The sequence below is a fragment of the Mesocricetus auratus genome, unplaced genomic scaffold (assembly GCF_017639785.1).
Source record: "Mesocricetus auratus isolate SY011 unplaced genomic scaffold, BCM_Maur_2.0 Super-Scaffold_100007, whole genome shotgun sequence".
NCBI lineage: Eukaryota > Metazoa > Chordata > Mammalia > Rodentia > Cricetidae > Mesocricetus > Mesocricetus auratus.
The window spans coordinates 10,604,499-10,627,093 of record NW_024429191.1 but is presented as its reverse complement, the minus strand read 5'-3'; the positions used below and the strand labels follow the sequence as shown (position 1 = coordinate 10,627,093).

Below are 22,595 nucleotides of genomic sequence, written 5' to 3'. Positions count from 1 at the left end.
GCGTAGTTTAACCAGTAGCTGGAGCTGCGCGGGCGGGACCGGAAGTTTGGATGAGGGCGGGATTAGAGACAGGAAGTGTGGGGGCTTGAGCGGGTTGAAGGAGAGGGTTGGGTTGGGGTTGGGTATAGTTGGTCCATTTTGGGCCGGGAGGGGTGGTATTTGGACGCTGCTGCGGGCGGCAGCCATGCGGCGCGACGTGCGCATTCTGCTGCTAGGCGAGGGTAGGCTCCGGGACCGCGGGCAGACGGGTAGGGTCGCTGTGACCTCGGCCATGCTCCTGACTACTGTTCCCTCTCTGCGCACAGCCCAGGTCGGGAAGACTTCTCTGATCCTGTCGCTGGTCGGCGAGGAGTTTCCCGAGGAGGTGTGCCAGCCGGACTGGACACTCGGGGAGGATGCGAGGCTCTGGGCGGCCGGGCTCCGCAGTCAATCCCGACCCACCTGTTGCAGGTCCCTGCCCGCGCGGAGGAGATAACCATCCCCGCCGACGTCACCCCGGAGAAGGTGCCCACTCACATCGTGGATTACTCAGGTATCTCCAAGTACTGCCCCCTCAGCCGGTGTGTATTGGGCCTTCAGCCGGTCTGCAGCGAGCCAAGCAGCCTCTCTGCATGGCTTTCTCTTTCCTTCTAGAAGCGGAGCAGACAGAGGAGGAACTTCAGGAGGAGATCCACAAGGTACGTAGAGATCCGGAGGGCCCGTGGGTACTGAGCCCCATTCATTGGTCCTAACTTGCTGCCACCTAGTCTTAATCGGCTTCTTTTGCGGAGCTGGATTAGGTGACAGGCTGTGCTTGATTGACCCTGATAATTCTGCTGTGACCTTCAGCACTGAATGTTATTGGCTTTCCCATCTCAAAGCTTTCTGGGAGCCAGGACTGGTCCAGTGCCTCCATTAGTGCTCAGGGAGAGAAGGGACCTCCCTTCTTTGTCCTTCCCAGGGTCTAAGGGGAGCACATACATGTGTCCTTCACTGCTTCAACTTAAACACTATACTCCCTTTCTCCTACCAGTCTACTGCCTGGCTCCCCAGGCTGTGGTGGATGCCGTCTTAATTAGGGGTTAGCTGTTGCCGGAGTTACCCGTGTTCCTAAATGCAGTCCTTCGGCCTCTGTGTCCTGTGGGTGCAGGCAGGGTCTCCTCGCTCTCGTCCGCAGCGCCCTTGCTGCTTGTACTGAGCTACAGAGACTCTGGTCACGACTGTACCCTGTGTGTGGTGGGTGTGTCCTAAGCACACAGGACAAAGACGTGCTGACTAGAGCCGTGGTGCTAGTGTCTGGCGTCTCTTAGGGAGTGCTGGCAGGGAGAGGCTTGTCTGGTAAAGGTGGGCTTCCCAGTCTTCATGGCCCATCCTGCTGTGAGCACCTGGGATCTGCTGGAGTGACCCATGCTGCTTATAGCGAGCAGGCAGCCTCTGGTCACCCTGTGTCTTGCTTTCCCTTAGGCCAATGTAGTGTGTGTGGTGTACGATGTGTCTGAGGAAGCCACCATTGAGAAGGTGAGCAAGAGGGGAGCTCCTTGTCCATCTCAGCCCCTGCTGCTAGTGCCTGACCTAGCTGGCAGTTGACCTGGGCAGAACGTAGTGGCTCTGGTTCCTCAGTCCTCACTCCCAGCTTCATCTCTGTTGAGCCCCCTACCTTTGAGCTAGGGACTGCTTGGGGAGATTGCAGCTGTTGGGATCAGACAAGTCCCTATCTGTCATCCTCAGTCTCCCAGCAGCTTCATCCACAGGACCACAGTTGCCTTCCAACTCTGCTCCACTCGTAAAGCTTGCTTAGCCTCAGGTAGGGGAGCATGTGTGCATTCTTCCCTCACATTTGGACTCTCTCTTTCAGATCCGAACCAAGTGGATCCCCCTGGTGAATGGCAGGACTGCAACAGGGCCCAGGTGACCAGCAGGGCCTCAGCTAGGGGGACTATACCCCACCTGCTCCCCATCCCTGGTGATCATGGCCTCTCTCCCAGGTTGCCCATCATCCTGGTAGGCAATAAGTCAGACCTGCGACCAGGGAGTACCATGGAGGCTGTGCTACCCATCATGAGCCAGTTTCCTGAGATAGAGACCTGTGTAGAGGTGAGCAGGGAGATTGAAAAGGGCTGTGTTAAGACCCTACAGCAGCTCCCTAGGTCTGTCTTGGATCCCTCCTTGATTCTGTCCCCATCCTTGTCCAGTGTTCAGCCAAGCACTTGAGGAATATCTCAGAACTGTTCTACTATGCCCAGAAGGCTGTTTTGCACCCCACGGCCCCCCTTTATGATCCTGAGACCAAACAGGTGAGTAGCAGGTGAGGGCCACACACTTCCTTCCCCAAGTCTCATCCCACGGTGCATGGATAAGGAGAGCAAATGAATGGGAGCGCTGGCAGGGTGAACAGGAAAAGGGCCACTTGGTGTTGTATCCCCGCAGCTAAGACCCGCGTGCGTCCAGGCTCTCACACGCATCTTCAGACTCTCGGATCAGGACCTAGACCAGGCACTCAGCGATGAGGAGCTCAATGCCTTCCAGGTGTGGTCCTACCCCAAGACCCTAGCTGCCCTCATAAGAGTACTCACGGGCAGCTGACTGATCCGAAACACTTTCTTACCGGAGGCAGAAGTCCTGCTTTGGCCATCCCCTGGCCCCACAGGCCCTAGATGACGTGAAGAGGGTAGTGTGCAAGAATGTGGCAGGTGGCGTACAGGACAGCCAGCTGACCCTGGAAGGTGAGGCAGACATCACCTTGGGCTCTGATGTGTGGGGAGGGGCTGGGCTGAGTGCTAGTCCTCCACTTTTTCACAGGCTTCCTCTTCCTGAACACACTCTTCATCCAGCGTGGCCGTCATGAGACCACGTGGACCATCCTGCGGCGCTTTGGTTACAGTGACTCACTGGAGCTGACGCCTGACTACCTCTGCCCACCGTGAGTTGCAAGCGGGTGGGCAGTGGGGCTTATACTCTTGGGGTGGATCCTGCTCACTGGGACTGTCTGGGATTGGGGCCTTCAGCATTGACTTCCTATTGGATCTGTCTTGATCTTGTGACCTGGGGACTCCAGCTTGGCCTCTCAACACACACTCATTGCCTAGCCCCTGCCATGTGACCAGAGGGTTCTGTTGGGGTGCCTGACTGCCCAGGCAGGTCCTGCGTTGTGATATTTGAAATGCACTAGACTGCCTCTCACATCCCCACAGGCTCCATGTGCCCCCTGGCTGCAGCACAGAGCTCAACCACCGTGGCTACCAGTTTGTGCAGCGGGTATTTGAGAAGCATGACCAGGTGAGCACCACTACCTCACCTGCCCCTCGACACACCCCAAGCACATGTCACCACAGCCCCTCTGCCTATAGGACCATGATGGTGCCCTCTCATCCTCGGAGCTACAGAATCTCTTCAGTGTATTCTCAGTGGCTCCCTGGGGCCCCAAACTCCCATACACAGTCCCCACTCAGGCTGGCCGGCTGACCTTACATGGCTATCTCTGCCAATGGACGTAAGTACTGTCTGCACCTGTGTGTCTGTTCCTACCCACCCTGGCCTTACTCCCCTTCGCACTGTGCCTCTCTTTACCCCAGCCTGGTGACCTACCTAGATGTCCAGCAATGCCTTGCACACCTTGGCTACCTGGGCTACCCCACCCTCTGTGAGCAGGACTCCCAAGCACAGGCCATCACAGGTGGGTAGCAACTTTTTTGGTCCCTGGACCCAGCTCCTCCTCAGTGGCCAACCCCCTCATGTGAGCTCTTTACAGTTACCCGTGAAAAGAGGCTGGACCAGGAGAAAGGGCAGACACAGCGCAGTGTTCTTCTGTGTAAGGTGTTGGGAGCCCAAGGAGTGGGCAAGTCAGCCTTCTTACAAGCCTTCCTTGGCCACAGTCTGAAGGTGAGAACTGTGGCGGCCCCAGCCTCTACCAGGGAACTCAAGGGGCGGAAGAGGTACCACAGGGAACTCTGGAGCCAGGAGATAAAGGCTTCTTTCCTACTTCCACACAGGAAGCCAGAGAACTCCCTGAGGAACGCCCCATGCACACCATCAACACAGTGCGGGTCAGCGGACAAGAGAAGTACCTGATTGTAAGTGAGGGACTGTATCCCCCACCCCCCCACCCCCGTCTTGGAGGGTTAGACCTGTGACTCCCCATGTTCCCTATTCTATCTCCTAATGGAGCTGTCCCAGGGTGGCTGTTAGGGGGACCTAGCCTTGGGAAGCTACTAACACCATTGTTTGTCCCAGTTGTGTGAAGTGAGTGCTGATAGCCTGCCGGACACCTCCCTGGACACTACCTGTGATGTCGCCTGCTTAATGTTTGATAGCAGTGACCCCAAGACCTTTGTACACTGTGCTACCATATACAAGGCAAGTCCTGACCTTGGGTCCTATAAGGGGATCCCAGCCAGAGACTAGCTAGATAGGCCAGCAAACTCAGTTCTCACTTTTCTTCCCTGTCAGCACCATTACATGGACGGGCAAACCCCCTGCCTCTTTGTCTCCTCCAAAGCTGATCTCCCTGAAGGTGTTGCCGAGCCAGGCCTGTCACCAGCTGAATTCTGCCGAAGACACCGGCTGCCTGCCCCCACCTCGTTCTCCTGCTTAGGACCAGCACAGCCCAGCACAGCTGTCTTTACCCAACTTGCTACCATGGCCACCTTCCCGTGGGTACACCTAACGCAGCCTTAGTGTGGGGTGGCTATCCCAGGGCTTGGTCTATCTTCTGGGTACAAAGGTGTCAGAGCTGCAGGGTGGGGCCTGTGGCCCAGAGAGCTGTGCTGGGTGTCCTCCTTCGGCCTGGCCTCTGACTGCTCGGGACACGGGTTTTCAGCAGGGAGCTTTTAGCACGTGCCTTGCACATTCGTCTCTCCACAGACACCTGATGCACACAGAGCTGCACCCCCCATCCTTTTGGCTCCGAGGAATGCTGGTGGCTGTCGGGACTGCTGTGGCTGCTGTCCTTAGCTTCTCACTATACAGGGTCCTAGTGAAGAGTCGATGATAAAGGACCCATGAGCCTCTCCTAACCAAGGCACAGCATACTGCTTCCTCGTGGTGACCCACATGGCAGAGGAGTATGGGTTTTCAGCTTGGCGGTGTAATGGCTGTGTGGCTACAGGGTCCCTGGGACTGATGTGGAGTACCTGCTCAGGGACTTGGCTTCAAAAATCTATTGCTCCATAACAGGGCTGTGTTTTGCCTTGTCCTGCTGAGCCTGAGGGTACAGGTGGCAGCCTTGGAGAGTGTATTGTGTGTTAGGGGCTCGATTGTGGGTAAGGAAGCCAGGGACCAGGACCAGGAGTTCTCGGGGTGCTCCCTGGTTCATGTGGGGAGCAGGAGATGGTGGTCAAGTCGGGGAGGGACACGACAGTCACAGAGTCCTCACCTTTCTGTATGGTGTGGAGCTATACCCACACCGTACCAGCTTCAGAGAAAGTGGAATTGGGTTTCCTGATTAAACTTCACTCGTCTTTTCCACCTCTTGGATATTGGTCTCTCAAGATGACTTTTTTTTTCTTAAAAAAAAATGTTTATATGTTTGCTTTGCCTGCATGTATATAAGTGTACTGTGTATGTGCCTGGTGCTCACGGAGGCCAAATGAGTGTCAGATCCCCTGAGACTGGAGTTAACTGATGTAAACCACCATGTGGATGCTGGGAACAAGTCCAGGTCCTCTGCAGGAGCATCAAGTGCTCTTAACCACCAAACCATCTTCTTAGCCCCTTAAAAATGGCTTTTCTTCAATCAGTCTAAATGTGACTTCTGTCTTTGTGTGAATTAGAAATGTCAGCTGACCCTCCTGTCTCCCTCTGTTCTGGGTCCCTATTCTTAGGTCTCACTAGTCACAGTGTTAAATGGCTATGGTAGATCCAGTTGGGGGCTGCTGTTCAGTAAAGTCAGGATCCACCAATGGGTTGGGTGTGTGTGACAAGTCCAATGCACATCCCTATTCCCCCCCTGGGGATGTAGCTGATTCCTTAGTACCCACACTGCATACTCGACCAGTCAGCCTGCCTAGCTAGGCTTTATGTGTAGCCTGACTGTTATGAGTAAGGGATATACAGAGACTAGATCCCTGCCTGGCCAGGAGCTGAGGTGAGGATAGACAGTGGGACTCAGAGTTATCCTGCAACATGGTCTACCACCAAGCACACAGACAGGAATCTGCATATCCACATAAGCAGTGTGCGGTTTGAGTTGGGGCAGGTAGTACTCTCTGCCTCAGAATGTCTGCCTAATGGGGATCCTTGAAAGGGGAAGTCCCTCCCTTTTGCCTGGTCTTCTGTCCCACTAAAAGCATCTGGACAGGATGCTTTTTTTGGGGGGGGTTTACGAGACAGGGTTTCTCAATATTGTTTTGGAGGCTGTCGGTCCAGCCCGGCCTCGAATTCACAGAGATCCGCCTGCCTCTGCCTCCCGAATGCTGGGATTAAAGGCGTGCGCCACCACCGCCCGTTGGACAGGATGTTTTTTGTAGGCAGCTGTATTCCCTATAGAGGAACTACCATTGCATCTCTGCAGCAGAAGATGCCATTTTGAGTGATACTTGGAGGGGTTGCCATGGTTACATGTCCCATTGGTCTGTCACCTTCACTGTCCTCAGGAACAAATCCCCTCTTTTACAAGCTGTGGTCTTACCTTACTTCAGAAGACTGTGTTTGCCTGACTATCCCCTGTGTCTGAGTCTGTTTCTGCACTGGAGGCCCTGCTGTCTCGAATCTAGTGCAGAGGTGTTTGGTTAGAGCTTCTAGCCTTAGACACCAGTAGGGGGGAAGGGTGTGAGCCTTGGTCTGAGCAGTGGCAGTACCCTGCCACCTGGTGTGTAGGCTTGCTTTGCAGGACCTGGAGTTTCCTTGCTGGAACACTGCAAATAATAAGGACAAGCAGCTCCCAGCCCAGGAGAAAGTCTTGAGTGCAAATGAACCTTGACATTCTGGGGATGGGCCACGGGCCTTTTTTTTTGGCTGGGCTAAACCTTCCTAGAGAAGGTGCTAACTAAGCATGCGAGTACAGAAGCCAGAAAGGCTGCATAAGAGGGATATTGGGTGCCGCAGGTTCCCAGCTACAGCCTCTTGGGAAAACCTGCAGCACGCAGTGCAAGAGCTATGCGCAGGCGGTAGTTCTGGGTCGAGCTGTTTGGTGGGGGACCGTTTTACCCAGGATGTGCGGCGAGTCGGGGCGGCGCGTGCGCGCTGGGTACGCGTGTGCTCTGCCTGTGTGCGCGCAGGGCTGACATCTCAGTGACGCTGTCTGAGCTTGGTGCGCGCAGAGCAGAGCAGGTGGAGCGGGCCGGCCGGGGCGGAGCGGAGCGGTCCGCAGAGAAGCCCCTCCCGGCCTCGGCCGACCCCGGCCCTCGGCCCGGCTCTATGGACAGGAGCTCGCTGCTGCAGCTAATCCAGGAGCAGGTGCGTGGTGGGTGGGAGCTGGCACTGCCTTGGCCCCCTTCTGGCCGGTGAGGGGCTCAGGGGAGGGACCATGTTCGCAGAAGGCCCTGCCAGGCAGCCACCTCTGAAGGCTCCCCGAAGCCTGAATGACCTTGGCTTCTGAGACTCGCGACCCCAGGAAAGGTCTGGCTTCACTGGGTTTCCACGGAAAACTGGGGAGGGAGGGTGGTGATCCTCGGACCTAGATCCTCCCCCTTCTAGGACTGGTAGGGTGAATATGAGGTGCTAGAGCAGCCAAACCAGGCACCTTACCCTGCCAGGGCCTGGAAACAAGCTGGTTCTAGCAAACAGGCACTGACCGGCACAAAAGTCCAGTCTTCCTAGCCAGTCTGGCTCAGCCCTGTGACTGGAGGTTGGCCCACCCTCTACTCCCCCACTACAGCAGCTGGATCCTGAGAACACAGGCTTCATCGGTGCAGACACCTTTGCTGGTCTGGTACACAGCCATGAGCTGCCCCTGGACCCTACCAAGTTGGACATGTTGGTGGCTCTGGCTCAGAGCAACGAACGGGGCCAGGTCTGCTACCAGGAGCTGGTGGACCTGGTCAGTGCCATGGTGTGTGGGCAGCAGGGGAGGGGCCCTAGTCCTGACCAAGCACAGCACCCTGACCAAAGCTGGGTGGGCAGGCAGCTTACTGGGTAGGGCTTACCGACCTGGGCAGTGTGGTATAGGGTATCCGACTATTAGCAGGCGCATAGCCGATTAGGGCAGGGCTTCACAGGAACAGTACTGTCACCCACACTAAACCCCTTCTCCTCAGATGAGCAGCAAGCGTTCCAGCAGCTTCAAGAGGGCCATTGCTAACGGACAGCGGGCGCTGCCCCGGGACGGACTGCTGGATGAGCCAGGCCTGGGCATCTACAAGCGGTTTGTGCGCTATGTGGCCTACGAGATCCTGCCCTGTGAGGTGGATCGCCGCTGGTACTTCTACCGGCACCGCAGCTGCCCGCCCCCTGTGTTCATGGCCTCTGTCACCCTTGCCCAGGTGGGCCTGCCCACATGCTGCCCCGGGGCCTCCTGAGTCCCTAGTCTTGACCAGCTCTAACACTAGTGTCCCCAGATCATCGTGTTCCTGTGCTACGGGGCACGTCTCAACAAGTGGGTGCTCCAGACCTACCACCCCGAATACATGAAGAGCCCTCTAGTGTATCATCCGGGACACCGTGCTCGCGCCTGGCGCTTCCTCACCTACATGTTCATGCATGTTGGGTAAGTGAGCCTTGGGGTCCCAGAGTCCTGTCTCCTCACTTCCCAGCATGTGCCCATTGACTTTGAAGGCTTAACTCCCACAGGGGGGTTGCAGCTTCCTGGGGTAGTCCGGGGGTAGTCAGGGCACACATCTGATCTCCCCTCCCCAATGCTCGTTTGTGGCCAGGCTGGAGCAGCTAGGGTTCAATGCCCTCTTGCAGCTGATGATCGGGGTGCCCCTGGAGATGGTGCACGGTGTACTTCGCATCAGCCTGCTCTACCTGGCTGGAGTGCTGGCAGGTGAGACGGGCACATTGGTGACTGGGTCCCCTGCCTACCATGCCTGGTGAGCTGAGGGCCAGCTGTGCCTTCCCCTCTCCCTTTGCCCACAGGCTCCCTGACTGTCTCTATCACAGACATGCGTGCCCCTGTGGTAGGGGGCTCTGGAGGGGTCTATGCCCTGTGCTCAGCACACCTGGCCAATGTTGTCATGGTAACGGGACTGCCCTTTCGGGAGGTGGGAAGGGGCCCACTGGACATGCTTCACAGCCCGTCTGTCTGCCCCATCAGAACTGGGCTGGGATGCGGTGTCCGTACAAGCTGCTGAGGATGGTGCTGGCTCTGGTGTGCAGTGAGTAGTGGGGCAGGGGGGGGGGCGCTGGGAGGCCCTCTACCTGCAGACAGGGCCCCTCCCACCTGTTGCTCCCTCTGCAGTGAGTTCCGAAGTGGGCCGGGCTGTGTGGCTGCGCTTCTCCCCACCACTGCCTGCCTCAGGCCCACAGCCCAGCTTTATGGCACACCTGGCCGGTGCAGTGGTAGGTGTAAGCATGGGCCTTACCATCCTTCGAAGCTATGAGGAGCGCCTGAGGGACCAGTGCGGCTGGTGGGTGGTGCTACTTGCCTATGGCACCTTCCTGCTTTTCGCCATCTTCTGGAACGTCTTTGCCTATGACCTGCTGGGTGCCGATGTTCCCCCTCCACCTTGACCTGCTCCTTAGGGCCACATGGCTAGCGCCTGGCCTGCAGTGGGTCAGCCACGAGGTGGGCCTGCATGTCTGCCCTATGAATGGACCCCTCAGGGCTGCTCTTCCCCCCGGGGGCAGGCAGGCCCTGTGGTCTACCAGGTTGAGGCCAAGCCTTACTGCAGCCCTTGCCACCCTCCCAGGCCTTTCTGGGGAGGGTGTTGCTAGACCAGGGCTGGGTGGAGGTCCTTGAATGTAGCCCTGGAGAATATCCCCTCCCTCCCTCCCGATCCCCAGGACTTGCAGTCTGAGCCTTTTTGGAGAATGAATAAATATTTTACACAGCACTAGGTAGCTGTCCTGGGGCTCTGCAGGCTTGTCTGCCCCCTCACCCAGACGGTATGGGACACCTCCCCTCCAGGATGGTCTGTGCTCCCTTTCTCCTTGAAACTCTGCACCTGGCATGAGTTAACTCCTCCAGGCCAGGGCCAGAGGCAGGGCCGGTGGTAAGAGACTGTGGACTTCCAGGTCAGCTCAAGTTCAGCAATCGTTTATTGGGCTACAAGGGCTTCCAGTCTCCTGTTCTTTCAGCCCCCTTCCAAAGACAAGCTCACACAGATCCAGGTTCACTTGGCCTGGGCTGTTATTCTTGGTAGGCCTACAGTCCTTGTGGGAGGCCCAGTTGGGGTGAAGTTCAGGCAGCAGGTCAGGGTATAGCTTCCACCCCACAGCCGAAGTCTGCAATGCTGTCTTCACAAGAGGAAGTCTACAGCCCTAAGGCACAAGGGTCCTGGGGTCCAGAGTTACTAGCCACCTGAATCCTGACGAGGTCCTGCATGACCTCCCAGGCCACTCTCCCACCTGGGCCAGAAACAGCAGGCAGTGTTTGGCTGTGCACTGCACGGCTAGCAAGCTAGGCACTGTAAGCCGCCGCTTCTTCGTACATGAAAGCTGCCACCTCAGAAGCTCCTACCACCAGGACTGCTATAAAAAGTGACAGGGAGGTTCTGGGGATAGCTTCTTGGCCTATCCCAACTGGGGCAGATGCTTCCTACTCACTCCGAGACGGTGACAGTGCGGAGCACAGATCAGCAGAAAGCCGAGTTCTGCTCCTCCAACTCCGGGGATGGGGTGGGGAAGACAGTGGACAACGGCTGCAGCAGCGGATCTTCTAACAGACCCGGGGTCAAGGGGTCCTAGACGCAGGCGTTCTCCAAGGGAACCTGCAGGCCCCGCCCTTGAAGAGGCTCCGCCCCATGACTGCAAGAAACGGAGAGTCCAGCCGTGCACCCGCAGCTTCCTCCTCAGCAGCCGCTGCAGGTCCTTTCGTGTCAACGTGTCACGTGTTTGCTTCTCAGCCATCAATGGCCGCAGGCACCTCCTCCCGATTCCCAGGGAAGCCCCGCGAGGGCGGTCTGACCCGCCGGTCTCCCTCCCACTCCTTCCCTCAATTCCGCGGTCCTACCAGCGCTCCAGACGCTCCAGGTTCCCGCGGACACCGGCATAGCGGGCTAGGACAGCGGTCCAGTAACTGGTCCCCGGAACGGCATTTCTCAAAGGCCGCTGCCACGTTCCCGTGCAGTGGGCAGGGGGCGGGGCTTGAACGGCGAAGGGGCGGAGCTTTGGTCTGAATAGTGAAGACAGCTCCTGGCTACTGTGGGGCGGGGCCCGTAGAGAGTGCGGCCACAGCGTCGCGATCAGCGTTTCGTGAACTGGCTCAGCAGCCGCGAGGCTCCGCCTTTGCTCACGTGTCCGCATGCCAGCTCCGCCCCACGCCGGAAGTTCCGGTGGCGGGTCGCCGACCGGGCGGAGCTGATCGCTGCGCGGGCTGCGAGACCTAGGTGGCCGGGCGCGGAGCCCAAGCCGTGCCGCGCGGCGCCATGAAGGGCAAGGAGGAAAAGGAGGGCGGCGCGCGGCTGGGCACTGGCGGTGGCAGCCCTGATAAGAGCCCGAGTGCGCAGGAGCTCAAGGAGCAGGGGAACCGGCTCTTCGTGGGCCGCAAGTACCAGGAGGCGGCGGCCTGCTACGGCCGCGCCATCGTGAGTGCGGGGGCGGGGGCGGGGGCGGGGCCCGATGTGCCTCCTAGTTCTGTGATTCCGGGACGATTTTTCTGGCAGCCAGGGCTCGGTGGCTAGCTTGTTCCCCTGGCTCCCGGATTACTGTTCCCGAGCCCAGGGCTGGTTGACTGGGAACTGATGGGCGGGATGCTTGATCGAGGCAGGCTTAGGATAACAACCAGGAACCCTTGCCCCTTGAGGCGCCCAAGCTCAAAGCTGGGAGAGAGGTTCTGGGTAATTTTCACAAAAGCAGTTGGAGTTAAGAGAGCACACAGCCAGAATCCGGAGCTGTGACAACCCGGAAACCTCCAGTTTCTCGATTCCAGCTCATGGGCTCCAAAGCTGGAGCATTACCCAGATCATTGGTGGCTGTCATCTTCCTGGGATAGAGGGGTCCAGTTGAGCCCACACTCTTTTATTTGCCTGCCTTTGGTCCCCAGACCCGGAACCCACTTGTGGCAGTGTACTACACCAACCGGGCTCTGTGCTATCTGAAGATGCAGCAGCCTGAACAGGCACTTGCTGACTGCCGGAGAGCCCTGGAGCTGGATGGGCAGTCTGTGAAGGCACACTTCTTCCTGGGGCAATGCCAGCTAGAGATGGAGAGTTATGATGAGGCCATTGCCAATCTGCAGCGAGGTGGGCTGACAAGATGCCAGGTTGTGGGCACCTTGGGGCCAGGATTGTTGGCGAGTGTAACTTAAAGTGTTCACTACCCCAGCCTATAGTTTGGCCAAGGAGCAGCGACTCAACTTTGGAGATGATATCCCTAGTGCCCTCCGCATTGCTAAGAAGAAGCGCTGGAACAGTATCGAGGAACGGCGCATTCACCAGGAGAGTGAGCTGCACTCTTATCTCACCAGGCTCATTGCTGCTGAGAGAGAGAGGTGGGTCTCCCCCTACCATGCTACTTCCTCGGATTGACACTGAGTCACCAGCACAAGTGTTTATTGAAAGACAACACTGGCACATGGGAAGCCCCCGAGGAAAGAGGCCTGAAGTGGGGAAGGCTCTGGTCAGGACCATCACTGACTTGCTTCTGGTTAACCCTCAGGGAACTGGAAGAGTGTCAGCGGAACCACGAGGGTGATGAGGACGATGGCCACATCCGGGCCCAGCAGGCCTGCATTGAGGCCAAGCACGTGAGGGTGCCCCTAGTCCACATGTGGGTCGTTGTGTGTGTGTTTTTGTGTGTGGCATGGAAAGTGCCCCAGCCTATGGTGGATCTGTTGGCCCATGCATGACATGAGTGCCCTGGTGGACATAAGGTGTGTGTGTCTGTGTGGAGGAGATGAGTTGCCCACACATGGCACTCAACTCTGCAGGATAAATACATGGCAGACATGGATGAGCTCTTCTCTCAGGTGGACGAGAAAAGAAAGGTGGGTATTCCTTGAAGCCTGTGGGCAGGTGCTGGGGTGATCCTTCCAGTTCCAGACATTTTTCCCATTGTGCCGTAGAAGCGAGATATCCCTGACTACTTGTGTGGCAAGATCAGCTTTGAGCTGATGCGGGAGCCCTGCATCACACCCAGTGGTATCACTTATGATCGTAAGGACATTGAGGAGCACCTGCAGGTAAGGGTCCATGGGCCTTGGGACTAGGATTGGAGGCATACTCAGGTGGTTGAACACTCTGACTCTGTTGTTGCAGCGTGTGGGCCACTTTGACCCTGTGACCCGGAGCCCTCTGACCCAGGAACAGCTCATCCCCAACTTGGCCATGAAGGAAGTCATTGATGCATTCATCTCTGAGAACGGCTGGGTAGAGGACTACTAAGACCCCATATCCTGCCTGGCACCCTGGCCCAGGAGGGTCTGGAAACAGAAGCTCCAGTTCCTGTATATAGTTTGTGTCCCTGGGCCTACCCCCATCAGTCCTTGCTGATGGGTTCTGAACTGCTCCCCTTCTCGGCATATCCCTTGCTGGGCCATGAGCCTCCCCTGCCCCCCTTCTGGGCTGGAAAGCGGGTAAGGGTGGGCTGAGGTTGCTGCTGCTGCCACTGTCCTGTAATAAAGTCTGTGAGCACTACATTGGCATGTGCTGGTGCTGTGGGCTCGCCAGTTGCCTGTTTCGCTAGCCAAGGAAGGTAGAAATGAAGACACTAGTATCCAGATTGAGTGTGGCGTGCCACCACCGGTCAGGGAAGTACAGCACCTGACAGAAAAGAGCACAAAGATTGGCTGGGGCTTTTCGGATTGACCCACCCTCTACCTACCAGCCACTGACTTCACCAGCCTGGATGGTACATTCCAGGGGCCGAGTTGATGGGGCTAGGGATGGGTATGTTTCCTGAAGCCAAGCCAGTGTGGTCTTGTTGGGGTGGAACTCTGGTGTTTTCTCAGGCGGGTAGAGGAACCAGCGCTGGAGGAAGAAGTATAGGTCACTCTTGCGTGCTTTGGACTATAGATTCCCAAACTTCAGCTCCTACCCTTGTACCCTTGTACTGACCTTCCGACCATAAATCACCTCTGAGAAACCAGGCCCATGCCAGTGGAAGGGTACCCCAGATCCAGCTCCTGTGGGGTCAGTTGTGAATAGCTGATGAACAAAGTATGTCTAGGCTTCCCCAGTCTGTTTTGAAGAAGCACCCACCTGCAATTCCAAAGCTGTAAGCAGGGGTGGTTCCCAGCAGACGAAACGGAGGTGGAGAATAATGCTGGAATAGCGGTGCCCACTCAGTAAAGTTGTTGTCTCCAAAAAAGTAGAGCGTGTCTGCCAGCAGAGAAGATAAGAGGCAAGAATACTGGCAGCAGTGGACCCCTAAGTGCCCTGTTCCCAACGGCCAGTCTGGCTCACCATTGCCTAGGGATGTGGGATCCTGGGGGTGCAGCAGCTGTTCCACATACTCCTGGAAGGGCAGGTCCACTACAAGAAGGGGGTGTCCAGTCGGGACTGGTCAGTCCTGCCTTTGGGGTGCCGGCAAGCAGGCAGGCCTTAAAGGGTGTGTTAGCTCACCTTTCTGGTATGAGTAAGTGTTGGCTGTACTCAAGCGAACAACGTTGTCCCCAAATGAGGCCAGCAGGTTTTCCCGAGAGCAGAGGGCCCTGAACCTCTGGGGTTGGAGGATAAGAGAACTGAGCAACTAGTCAATCAGGATTAGTTGCTCACGTGGGTTCAAATACTCACCGAGTTGTCCGTGAGTCCCTGTAATATGACCGGCTTGAGGAAGGCATAGCTGGGGGAGAAAAGGCAGCATGCTCAACTCTGCAGGGGCCTCTCCTGCCCACTAGGCAGTGAAGTTACGGCCTCAGAAGCCAAAAGACCATGCTTGGGTATATGCCGAGAATCATGCTGAAACTAGGGGTAGAGACACATACTGTTGCATGAACTCGGGGTATGTGAGGTGTGCCCGGCGCTCCACAGTACAGTGCTCCTCCTCTGTCACTGCTGCTGCAGTCCCCAGCCTGCTCTGCTGCCTGTGAGGACAACAGGTTAGCGCAACCTGCCAGGGCTCAGAGCTCAGACTCCCTACCGCCGCCCATTCCTGCCGCTCACCATCCCCCTTCGTCAGAGCCTGGCAGAACCGCAGTTACCAATGTACATAGTACAAAGAGCAAAAGTGGCCCGGGCCGTCTAGCCGCCGCCATGAACATACGGGTGCAGGCGCGCAGCACGCTGGGAATTTCGTCGACACTTGCGTAACCACGAGCCATTGGCCTATTGCCCCAACAACTGTAGCTATCGGCAAGTAGCAGCTAGCCCGGCCCCCGAGAGCTTGCTTCATACACAGGCACATACGCATGCGCACACACACACACACACGCATAAGCCTTCTCCTTGCGCGCGCACACAAAGACGTCTCTCTCACACACACACACAGACACATGCCCCTCAATCATTTCCTCAAGGCGGAGGGAAAACTATGCCGAGCAGCCATTGGCTATTGCGGGTTACCAAGGCTACAGCCCCCCTGCCGGAAGTCCCCTCCTGCGGCGCAGTCAAAGTGACAAGTGGCTTAACAGCAGCTCCTGTTTTTTATTGGGTTAACACGTTGCAGCCACATCCCATCCTGGTACGTGGGATGGGTAAGAGGCTGTGAGCCTAGTCAGGTGGACCTCGGGGTTGAGGCCAAGTCAGGAGTATTCGCAGAGATGGCCGCAGCCTGCAGGGCAGTGGGAGCTGCCTTCCAGCCATTTCATGATGTGCTGAAGATGGCCGCCATGGCTGCAGCCCTGACACCACACGAACAGACCTTTAACCACATGATGGCAGACAGCACACATGCTGGCACAGCGGTGGCACCTGGGATGGGAAGACTGTTCAGTTGGGTTCTGGGCTGCCTCCCTCACAAGACCCCCAATCCTGTCATCGCACCTGTCGCAAACCCAGCCGCGGCTGCTCATGGGCCGCTTGCAGTGACTGCAGTTGACGTGCAGCGTGGTGGAGGCTTGGTTGAGGCAGCTGACTGCCCTGCTGGTACTCAGCTTCACCACCTCATTGGACACATTCCAGAGGCAGAAGCGCTGCAGAAGGTCAATGTAGGATGTGTACCAGTGCTCCTAGGGGAAGGAACAGGTTCAGGTTAGTGTTTCCAGGCAAACTGGCGTAGGGGGTGCAGCAGGAAAGGGGCAGCCTCAGACGAGGGGACAAGCGGCTAGTCCGGGAGACCCGCTCTGAGCCATCACACACCTGGGTCTGCTCGTCGATGTCCTTGCGTACTCTCTCACCCAGCACAATGAGAACAGACACAGCCATCTGGACGTCACCCTGCTCAGCGTAGAAGTGCAACATGTCCCGTACCAACACGCTGAAGAAGTCAGGCGGCAGGCGGCTGTCATACAGTGCATGGGAGACAGAAAGGAGGGAGGAGGAGGAGTCCACCGGTGCCAGGGAAGCTGTGTCTGCCTCGTTGCCGCTTACATGTGGAGAGTCAGCTTTGTCCTGCAGATGCTCGGGCCCGGACGGTGTATCCACAATCTCATGACGCAGTGGGAAGGCCTCCTGTGGCAGCACATATTCAGGCTCCTCGGCTGAGAGGCGGGGGTGAGGAAAGATGGACCTGAGCCTAGGCTTCCCACTCGGCTCGGCTCCTGCTCAAAGAGCCACGCTCCAGGTCTGAGCCCTCTGTACCAACCCTACCTGCCCCAGTCCCACTCACGGTGCACATGTTCTGTGTCCAGTGGGTATAACTCATCCTCCTCTCCTTCCACATCACCCAGAAGGTAGTCAGCAGGCACATCACTCCCCTCAGTTTCCTCGTTGTCTGCCCAGCAGGGAAGGGAGGTCATTCAGGGAGTGGCTCCCAGCCCTATTCCCATCAACATACCTGCCTACCCTCATTCGTGATGAGTGTAGCTGAAGAATCAAGCAGAGCTGTGTCACTCCGAGTGTCCCCTTTGCTGCGATCTAGCCGAGTCTCACTGCCCAGCCCTGGGCCCATATCCTTCAGATTGAAGCTAGAGGTAGGGAAGGCTTGTGGGTGGCCAGGCCCTAGCAATCCACCGGGGCGGGGGAGGGTGGCCAAGGATCTACCTGTTCATGAGTGGTAGGCCGCAGGAGCTGCCTTTGCCGACACTGTGGTTGAGATTGGCAGAGGACACCAGGCCAGGGCTACAGTAGATAATCCGTAGCATGGTCCATGTCTGTGCCACCTAGGGGTAGGCACCAACCACTCGTAGGTCCTGGGCACCTAGCACCCAAGCTGGCCCCCATATCCTAGGCAGAATCATATACCAATCCATGGCCTTAACCATCCCACTGGGGAAATTGTGGCACATGGGAGAAGCAGTCTCCACCCTCCAGTAGCACAACTGTGAGGCTCCTGGTGCTAGGGTTGGCCAGGGGAGAAGAGAGATGGCACACAGGAGGCAGCTCCAACGCCAAGAGTGAGGCAGGAGGGGGCTGTGGGCACTTCACTCCCTAGGCCTCCACCCCTAGGTTGACCCCAGGGTGGGGTCATGTTCTGTCGCACATGATCTTTACACTGTCAAACACTTTGGCAAAGGCTGGCGTTCTGACTGACCAATGTGCTAAGCTCAGGGTGGTTGTGGGCATGGTGTCCCAACAGCAGCAGCCTCTGACCCAAATCATGGCCCCTGGACCCCCAGCCCCACATACCTGGTTACGGCCAAGCTCCCGAGCCACTTTCGCGTTGTGATCACAGAGCTCAGCTAGTGGCCTACCAGCCAGGGCATAACGCTCAGCTGTATCCACAAACCAGCTCATGCTGCCACCACCAGACTCTGTCTCAAAGACACTGAGCGCACTGGAAGCCAGGCCAGAAAAAGGTTCAGCAGGATCTAACTTGCGCTTGAAAAAGATGGGGTGGCGCCGGTCACCAGTATAGGGTTTGCGCCCAGATTCAGCAGCCACCAGGCTCTCCTTAGCAGCAAAGGCCAGGTCCCCAAAGAGGCCATAACAGAGGCCCTCAGGGTTGGCACGCTCAACAGGCTGGCTGGCATCACGAAACAGGTGCTGGCATAATGTGCTGTCCTTGGAGCCAGAGAGTAGGAAAGAGGGATCATGTGGGTGGCGCCAGGCAATGCCTGTTGTGACATCTCGGTGCTCTTCAAACATAGCAGCTGGCACGAAGGGCCGGCGTACATCCCATACATAAATGTTGTGGTCCACCATCATGGAGCATGTGGCAAGGTGGTGGCGGCACTCAGGCCGCCATTTCACTCGGGCCACTGAGGCGATGGTCTGCACACAGTGCATCTCCTTGGCACGGTGTGTTGTCATGTCCCAGACCTTCACCATCTTGTCTCGTCCACCTGTGGCCAGCCAGCCCCTGGGGAGAAGGTTCCACTCAAGCTCTCAGTGACCTCTCAGGGGGAAAGGAGACCCTGCCACACCCCAGCCTTACTGCCCTCCTCACCCCCACACCACACCTGTCCTCTGGGTGCCAGTCACAGCAGAAGACAGGTCCGTTGTGCGCTGTGAACATCCTTTCACATCGGTCGGGTCGGCGGATGTCCCAGAGCTGCACGTTGCCATTCTCAAAGGTGGAGGCGAAGGTGAAGTAGTCGCGGATACTGAACTGCACATCCCGCACACTCTCAGACTGGCCTGTGGGCATGCGTCAGTAAGGAGGAAGTGAGAGGGCTGGCCCTTGGGATGCGGAGCCCTTAAAGGCGCTAGAACAGTGTCATTCACCAGCCTGTGGCCAAGCTGGGAAGGACAGAGAACTGAGGGAACACCATCAGAATCTGCCTAGAGCCGGGCGTTGGTGGCGCATGCCTTTAATCCCAGCACTCGGGAGGCAGAGGCAGGAGGATCTCTGTGAGTTCGAGACCAGCCTGGACTACCAAGCGAGTTCCAGGACAGCCTCTAAAGCCACAGAGAAACCCTGTCTCGAAAAACAAAAAACAAAACAAAACAAAACAAAAAGAATCTGCCTAGAGCGGGTCTCTGAAGTCTAGGCCAGAAAGAACTCCCAGGTCTCAATTCCCTGGATTCTGTGAGCACTGAGGGTATAGGAGCCCAACCCAGCTGGTTGTCTACACATCCCTGGGGCCAAGGCTTGTGAGACCATAAGAATGGAAGAGGAGGTTGCCTCATTCTCTGCTCAACACCTCTGTCAGCTGCCTAGTTAGTCCCAAACAACCGAAGGGCTCAGAGACCATATCCACCTCAGAAGACCACAATATCCAGGCTTCCCTGCCACAGACAGCTCAAGATCTATCTTAACCCACAAATTCTCCAAGGGTTCAATGCACTGCTTGTGCTTCATTTGATCTCATTGAGAACCAGGGAGAAAGCTGGGCATTATTGCCTTTAGTCCCAGCACTGGGGGGGGGGGGCAGAGGCAGGTGGATCTCTGTGAGTTCAAGGCCAGCCTGATTTACAGATCGAGTTCCAGGACAACCTCCAAAGCTACATAGAGAAACCCTGTCTTGAAAAACAAACAAAAGAACCAGGGAGAAGCCTTTCAGTGGTGACTCACGCCTTGAATCCCAGCACTCAGGAGGCAGAGACAGGCAGATCTCTGTGAGTTCAAGGTTAGCCTGGTCTATATAAAGCAAGTTCCAGGACAGCCAGAGCTGTTATATAGAGAAACACTGCCTCAAAAAACAAAAACAAAAACGCTCTACCTTCCGCAGCAGCTGCACCCAGTCTCAGTGCCCACCAGTCTGACGTCCTGCCTCCCCCCAACCATCCATCCCTCACTGGGACAAGCCCTCTCCCTCTGCCTCTGCCCCCACTCTCCCAGTGCTGTTCAGCCTCTGACAGTACAGCTGAAGACTCTGATGAAGCTTGTAAGGTCTACTGCCTGCAGAAACACACACCTACCCCACCCTGTGTCTGTGAACCTCACCAGAGAAGGTGCTGACAGAGTCTTTCCTTCGGAGGTCAAAGCACTTCATGAAGCCATCCTGAGAGCCACTGAGCAGCACATGGGCCTCAGTAGGGTGGAAACAGACTTTGTTCACTGTGCGTTTGTGTTCTGTGAACAACTGATCCTGCTTGTTTCGGGATGGCCGCCCTAGGTTCCACGTAACCACCACACCATTGGTGGCGGCTGTGGCCAGGAGATTCTCGTCCATCTGGTGCCAGACCACATCAGCACAGCTCAGATTGAGTGAAGGCTTCCGGCCCACACGCAGATTCAGCTTCTCTACAAACTGCTCTTCTTCAATGGCGTAAATCTTGAAGATGCTTCGGCCTGCCACAACAACCTGGGCTGCATCGCGGCATACACTGATGGCATTAGCCGGTGCGTCCAGGTGGCAGTGCATGGTGCGGCCTGTTAGTGCGCTGCCACTCAGGGCTGTGGTAACTCGGGACATCTTTTCCATGGCTACACAGGGATCAGGGGCAAGAGGTCAGTGAAATGTGCTGGTCAGCCATGGTGTCCTAACAGTTCAGGTTTGTCCTCTCGAACCTTCGGCCTGAGATGGTCCATCAGCCAATCACCATCACAGGAAGGTTTAAATTCCTTGGAGTTCTCTAAAAGGCTCCAACAGCTAACCTGAGACTCGTCAGCACTTAATCTGACCTCCCCAGATTCTATGTATTTAACCATCCATTAACGAGATCCTGGATGCTACTAGACCCTTGGTTGGTCGATCCCAGTGTGGAGAAAAGTAGCTCCTGACTTCACAGTTAGCCCCGTGCCTCCGAGGATTGCGGAACAAACAAACGAGAGCAAAGGGTGGAGGAACTGGAGGGGTCCGGAGGGCTGAGTTTAGAGACCTTGGGAGGCAGAAGAGAGGCCACAGCACTAAGTGTAGGTGTCTGGTTGCACCGGGCAGCGGAAACTGCCGGACCAGAAGCTGGTGCTGGGAAAGCTTCTGCCTCGGTGGCACGCCAGACATTTACCGAAAGCACAGAGTTCCTCGGCTACCGTACCAGAAGAGACGCACCTTTTCCCCGCCCATTGCCGGAAGTAGTCCTCTTTTTAGTCTTTCCTCGCCGGAAATGGGTACAAACTCTTATCCCATACCATAAAGGTTCCGTGTTTGCGTGCGGCGCTTTGGCCAAGCGAATTAACCAAAACTGGGGTCATCGGGCTCCCTGGTTCTTCTTTGGTGATATGTCTGCGTTTGTTTGGCTAGGGGTTTTTTGGTGCCGGAGATTGAGCACGAACAGAGCCTAATGCATACAAGACAGATTCTCTGTCAACTGGGCTATTTTACCGGTTCCAGTTTGTTTTAATCTCAATATCTTAATACCAGAATTTAAACCTCTCCTCCAGTCTTGCAGCGAGTCATTTTCCCCCTTACTCTGGCTTTTTTGTTTTGTTTTGTTTTGTTTTGTTTTTCGAGACAGGGTTTCTCTGTGGTTTTGGAGCCTGTTCTGGAACTAGCTTTTGCAGATCAGACTGGTCTCGAACTCACAGAGATCCTGCTGCCTCTGTCTCCCGAGTGCTGGGATTAAAGGCGTGTGCCACCACCGCCTACTGGCTTATATTTTAAAAATTAATTTTTATTTAAATTTAAAACAATCTTATTTTACATACCAATCCCAGTTCCCTCTCCCTTCCGCCCTCACATTCTCCCCACCCCACCCCGCAGCAAGTTATTTTCTAAGTAGATTCTGAGTTCCTCTACTCTGCCCCAGTGTCATATTCTACTCCCACAGACACACTTTCCACCGGTCCCTGGTACATCATTTCCCGCACAAGAGATCTTTGTCTACTCAAGGTCCTTACTGCACTGTTAATAAATCCCAGACCCCTGGCCCTGAAGGTCCTGGTGCATCCACAGCTGTTTCTTGGCTCCCTTTTCTCAGCATGCTTCCTTCCCATTCCCAGCTCCCTTTCCACTGAGCACTTTCTTCCTCTTCTGTATACAGTGTTCTGCCTCCAGGTCAGAAGAGGACACCAGATCTCATTACAGATGGTTGTGAGCCACCATGTGGTTGCTGGGAATTGAACTCAGGACCTCTGAGCCATCTCTCCCCCCTTCTGCTTTGGTAAGCTATGTAACTATGTCTTCTACCTATGCTTTCTACCCTTGCAGAATGTGTCTCCTTTCCAACCTTCAGCACTTAGCTCAAATGCCTATCATCTTAGATCATCCCTCCTGCCCAATCTAATGTGGTCTCCTTTGTCTATTGGGGGGGTTGTTTTGATTTGTTGTTTGTTTGTTTGTTTTCGAGACAATGTTTCTCTATGTAACAGCCTGGAACTCGATCTGCAGACCTGGCTGGCCTCAAACCTACAGAGATCCACCTGCCTCTGCCTTCTGAGTTACTGGGACTAAAGGTGTGGCCATCACAGCCGGGTTCTACCTGTTGAGGATTTTATGTGGTTACACCTGTTTTGGTACTTTCAGGGCCTGACAGCCAGTTCTATCAGTGGCCAGGTTTAGTCCCAGTTTCCCCTTTCTTTTGGGGTGGGCACAGTAGTCTTGGTCTTCTGGCACACTGTGATCTTTTATTTAATTTGTGTGTGTGTTTGTCTATCTGTGTCTGTGTGAGGTGGGTTTTTTTGTTTTTGTTTTTGTTTTTGAAGACAGGGTTTCTCTTTGTAACAGTCGAGGCTGTCCTGGAATTCACTTTGTAGATCAGACTGGCCTCAAACTCACAGTC

The 22,595-nt window shown here is 56.1% G+C and overlaps 5 protein-coding genes across 9 annotated transcripts; 3 read left to right on the top strand and 2 right to left on the bottom strand.

The window, feature by feature from the left end:
• Positions 1 to 76: 76 nt before the first annotated feature.
• On the top strand, positions 77 to 5,451 carry Rhot2 (ras homolog family member T2). 2 transcript variants are annotated; one of them, XM_040748364.1, is made up of 19 exons: positions 77 to 221; positions 306 to 364; positions 451 to 532; positions 634 to 677; positions 1,444 to 1,497; positions 1,835 to 1,887; positions 1,965 to 2,073; positions 2,172 to 2,273; positions 2,407 to 2,505; positions 2,594 to 2,702; positions 2,779 to 2,899; positions 3,171 to 3,255; positions 3,327 to 3,469; positions 3,552 to 3,652; positions 3,728 to 3,858; positions 3,969 to 4,049; positions 4,210 to 4,332; positions 4,426 to 4,628; positions 4,840 to 5,451. In XM_040748364.1, the coding sequence occupies exons 1-19, from the start codon at positions 185 to 187 to the stop codon at positions 4,964 to 4,966; spliced, it is 1,863 nt and encodes a 620-aa protein (XP_040604298.1). In that variant the 5' UTR covers positions 77 to 184; the 3' UTR covers positions 4,967 to 5,451. The 2 variants fall into 2 exon arrangements, with proteins under 2 accessions (XP_040604298.1, XP_040604297.1); XM_040748363.1 differs by lacking the exon at positions 1,444 to 1,497 and having other exon boundaries at positions 81 to 221.
• Positions 5,452 to 6,410: 959 nt separating this feature from the next.
• Positions 6,411 to 9,908, top strand: Rhbdl1 (rhomboid like 1). Of its 3 annotated transcripts, none has more exons than XM_013121704.3 (8): positions 6,411 to 7,371; positions 7,793 to 7,966; positions 8,172 to 8,396; positions 8,472 to 8,620; positions 8,787 to 8,899; positions 8,992 to 9,092; positions 9,170 to 9,230; positions 9,314 to 9,908. In XM_013121704.3, the coding sequence occupies exons 1-8, from the start codon at positions 7,333 to 7,335 to the stop codon at positions 9,583 to 9,585; spliced, it is 1,134 nt and encodes a 377-aa protein (XP_012977158.1). In that variant the 5' UTR covers positions 6,411 to 7,332; the 3' UTR covers positions 9,586 to 9,908. The 3 variants fall into 3 exon arrangements, with proteins under 3 accessions (XP_012977158.1, XP_012977159.1, XP_005081619.1); XM_005081562.4 differs by having other exon boundaries at positions 6,429 to 7,371; positions 7,793 to 7,954; XM_013121705.3 differs by lacking the exon at positions 7,793 to 7,966 and having other exon boundaries at positions 6,413 to 7,371.
• A 1,424-nt stretch (positions 9,909 to 11,332) lies between these two features.
• Stub1 (STIP1 homology and U-box containing protein 1) lies at positions 11,333 to 13,649 on the top strand. Of its 2 annotated transcripts, XM_005081564.4 has the most exons (7): positions 11,333 to 11,600; positions 12,059 to 12,257; positions 12,340 to 12,505; positions 12,673 to 12,760; positions 12,944 to 13,000; positions 13,079 to 13,195; positions 13,272 to 13,649. In XM_005081564.4, exons 1-7 carry the CDS (start codon positions 11,442 to 11,444, stop codon positions 13,395 to 13,397), a joined length of 912 nt encoding a protein of 303 aa, XP_005081621.1. In that variant the 5' UTR covers positions 11,333 to 11,441; the 3' UTR covers positions 13,398 to 13,649. The 2 variants fall into 2 exon arrangements, with proteins under 2 accessions (XP_005081621.1, XP_021089519.1); XM_021233860.2 differs by lacking the exon at positions 12,944 to 13,000 and having other exon boundaries at positions 11,440 to 11,600.
• Jmjd8 (jumonji domain containing 8) lies at positions 12,550 to 15,438 on the bottom strand. The gene is made up of 9 exons (XM_005081563.4): positions 15,117 to 15,438; positions 14,939 to 15,037; positions 14,748 to 14,796; positions 14,577 to 14,673; positions 14,418 to 14,486; positions 14,214 to 14,333; positions 14,070 to 14,137; positions 13,848 to 13,982; positions 12,550 to 13,775 (listed from the first exon to the last, which is right to left on the bottom strand). Exons 1-9 carry the CDS (start codon positions 15,272 to 15,274, stop codon positions 13,695 to 13,697), a joined length of 876 nt encoding a protein of 291 aa, XP_005081620.1. The 5' UTR covers positions 15,275 to 15,438; the 3' UTR covers positions 12,550 to 13,694.
• A 138-nt stretch (positions 15,439 to 15,576) lies between these two features.
• Wdr24 (WD repeat domain 24) lies at positions 15,577 to 20,949 on the bottom strand. Its single transcript, XM_005081565.4, has 9 exons — positions 19,879 to 20,949; positions 18,452 to 18,629; positions 17,679 to 18,351; positions 17,094 to 17,212; positions 16,896 to 17,017; positions 16,720 to 16,824; positions 16,251 to 16,591; positions 15,936 to 16,120; positions 15,577 to 15,863 (listed from the first exon to the last, which is right to left on the bottom strand). The coding sequence occupies exons 1-9, from the start codon at positions 20,357 to 20,359 to the stop codon at positions 15,695 to 15,697; spliced, it is 2,373 nt and encodes a 790-aa protein (XP_005081622.1). The 5' UTR covers positions 20,360 to 20,949; the 3' UTR covers positions 15,577 to 15,694.
• Positions 20,950 to 22,595: the final 1,646 nt, after the last annotated feature.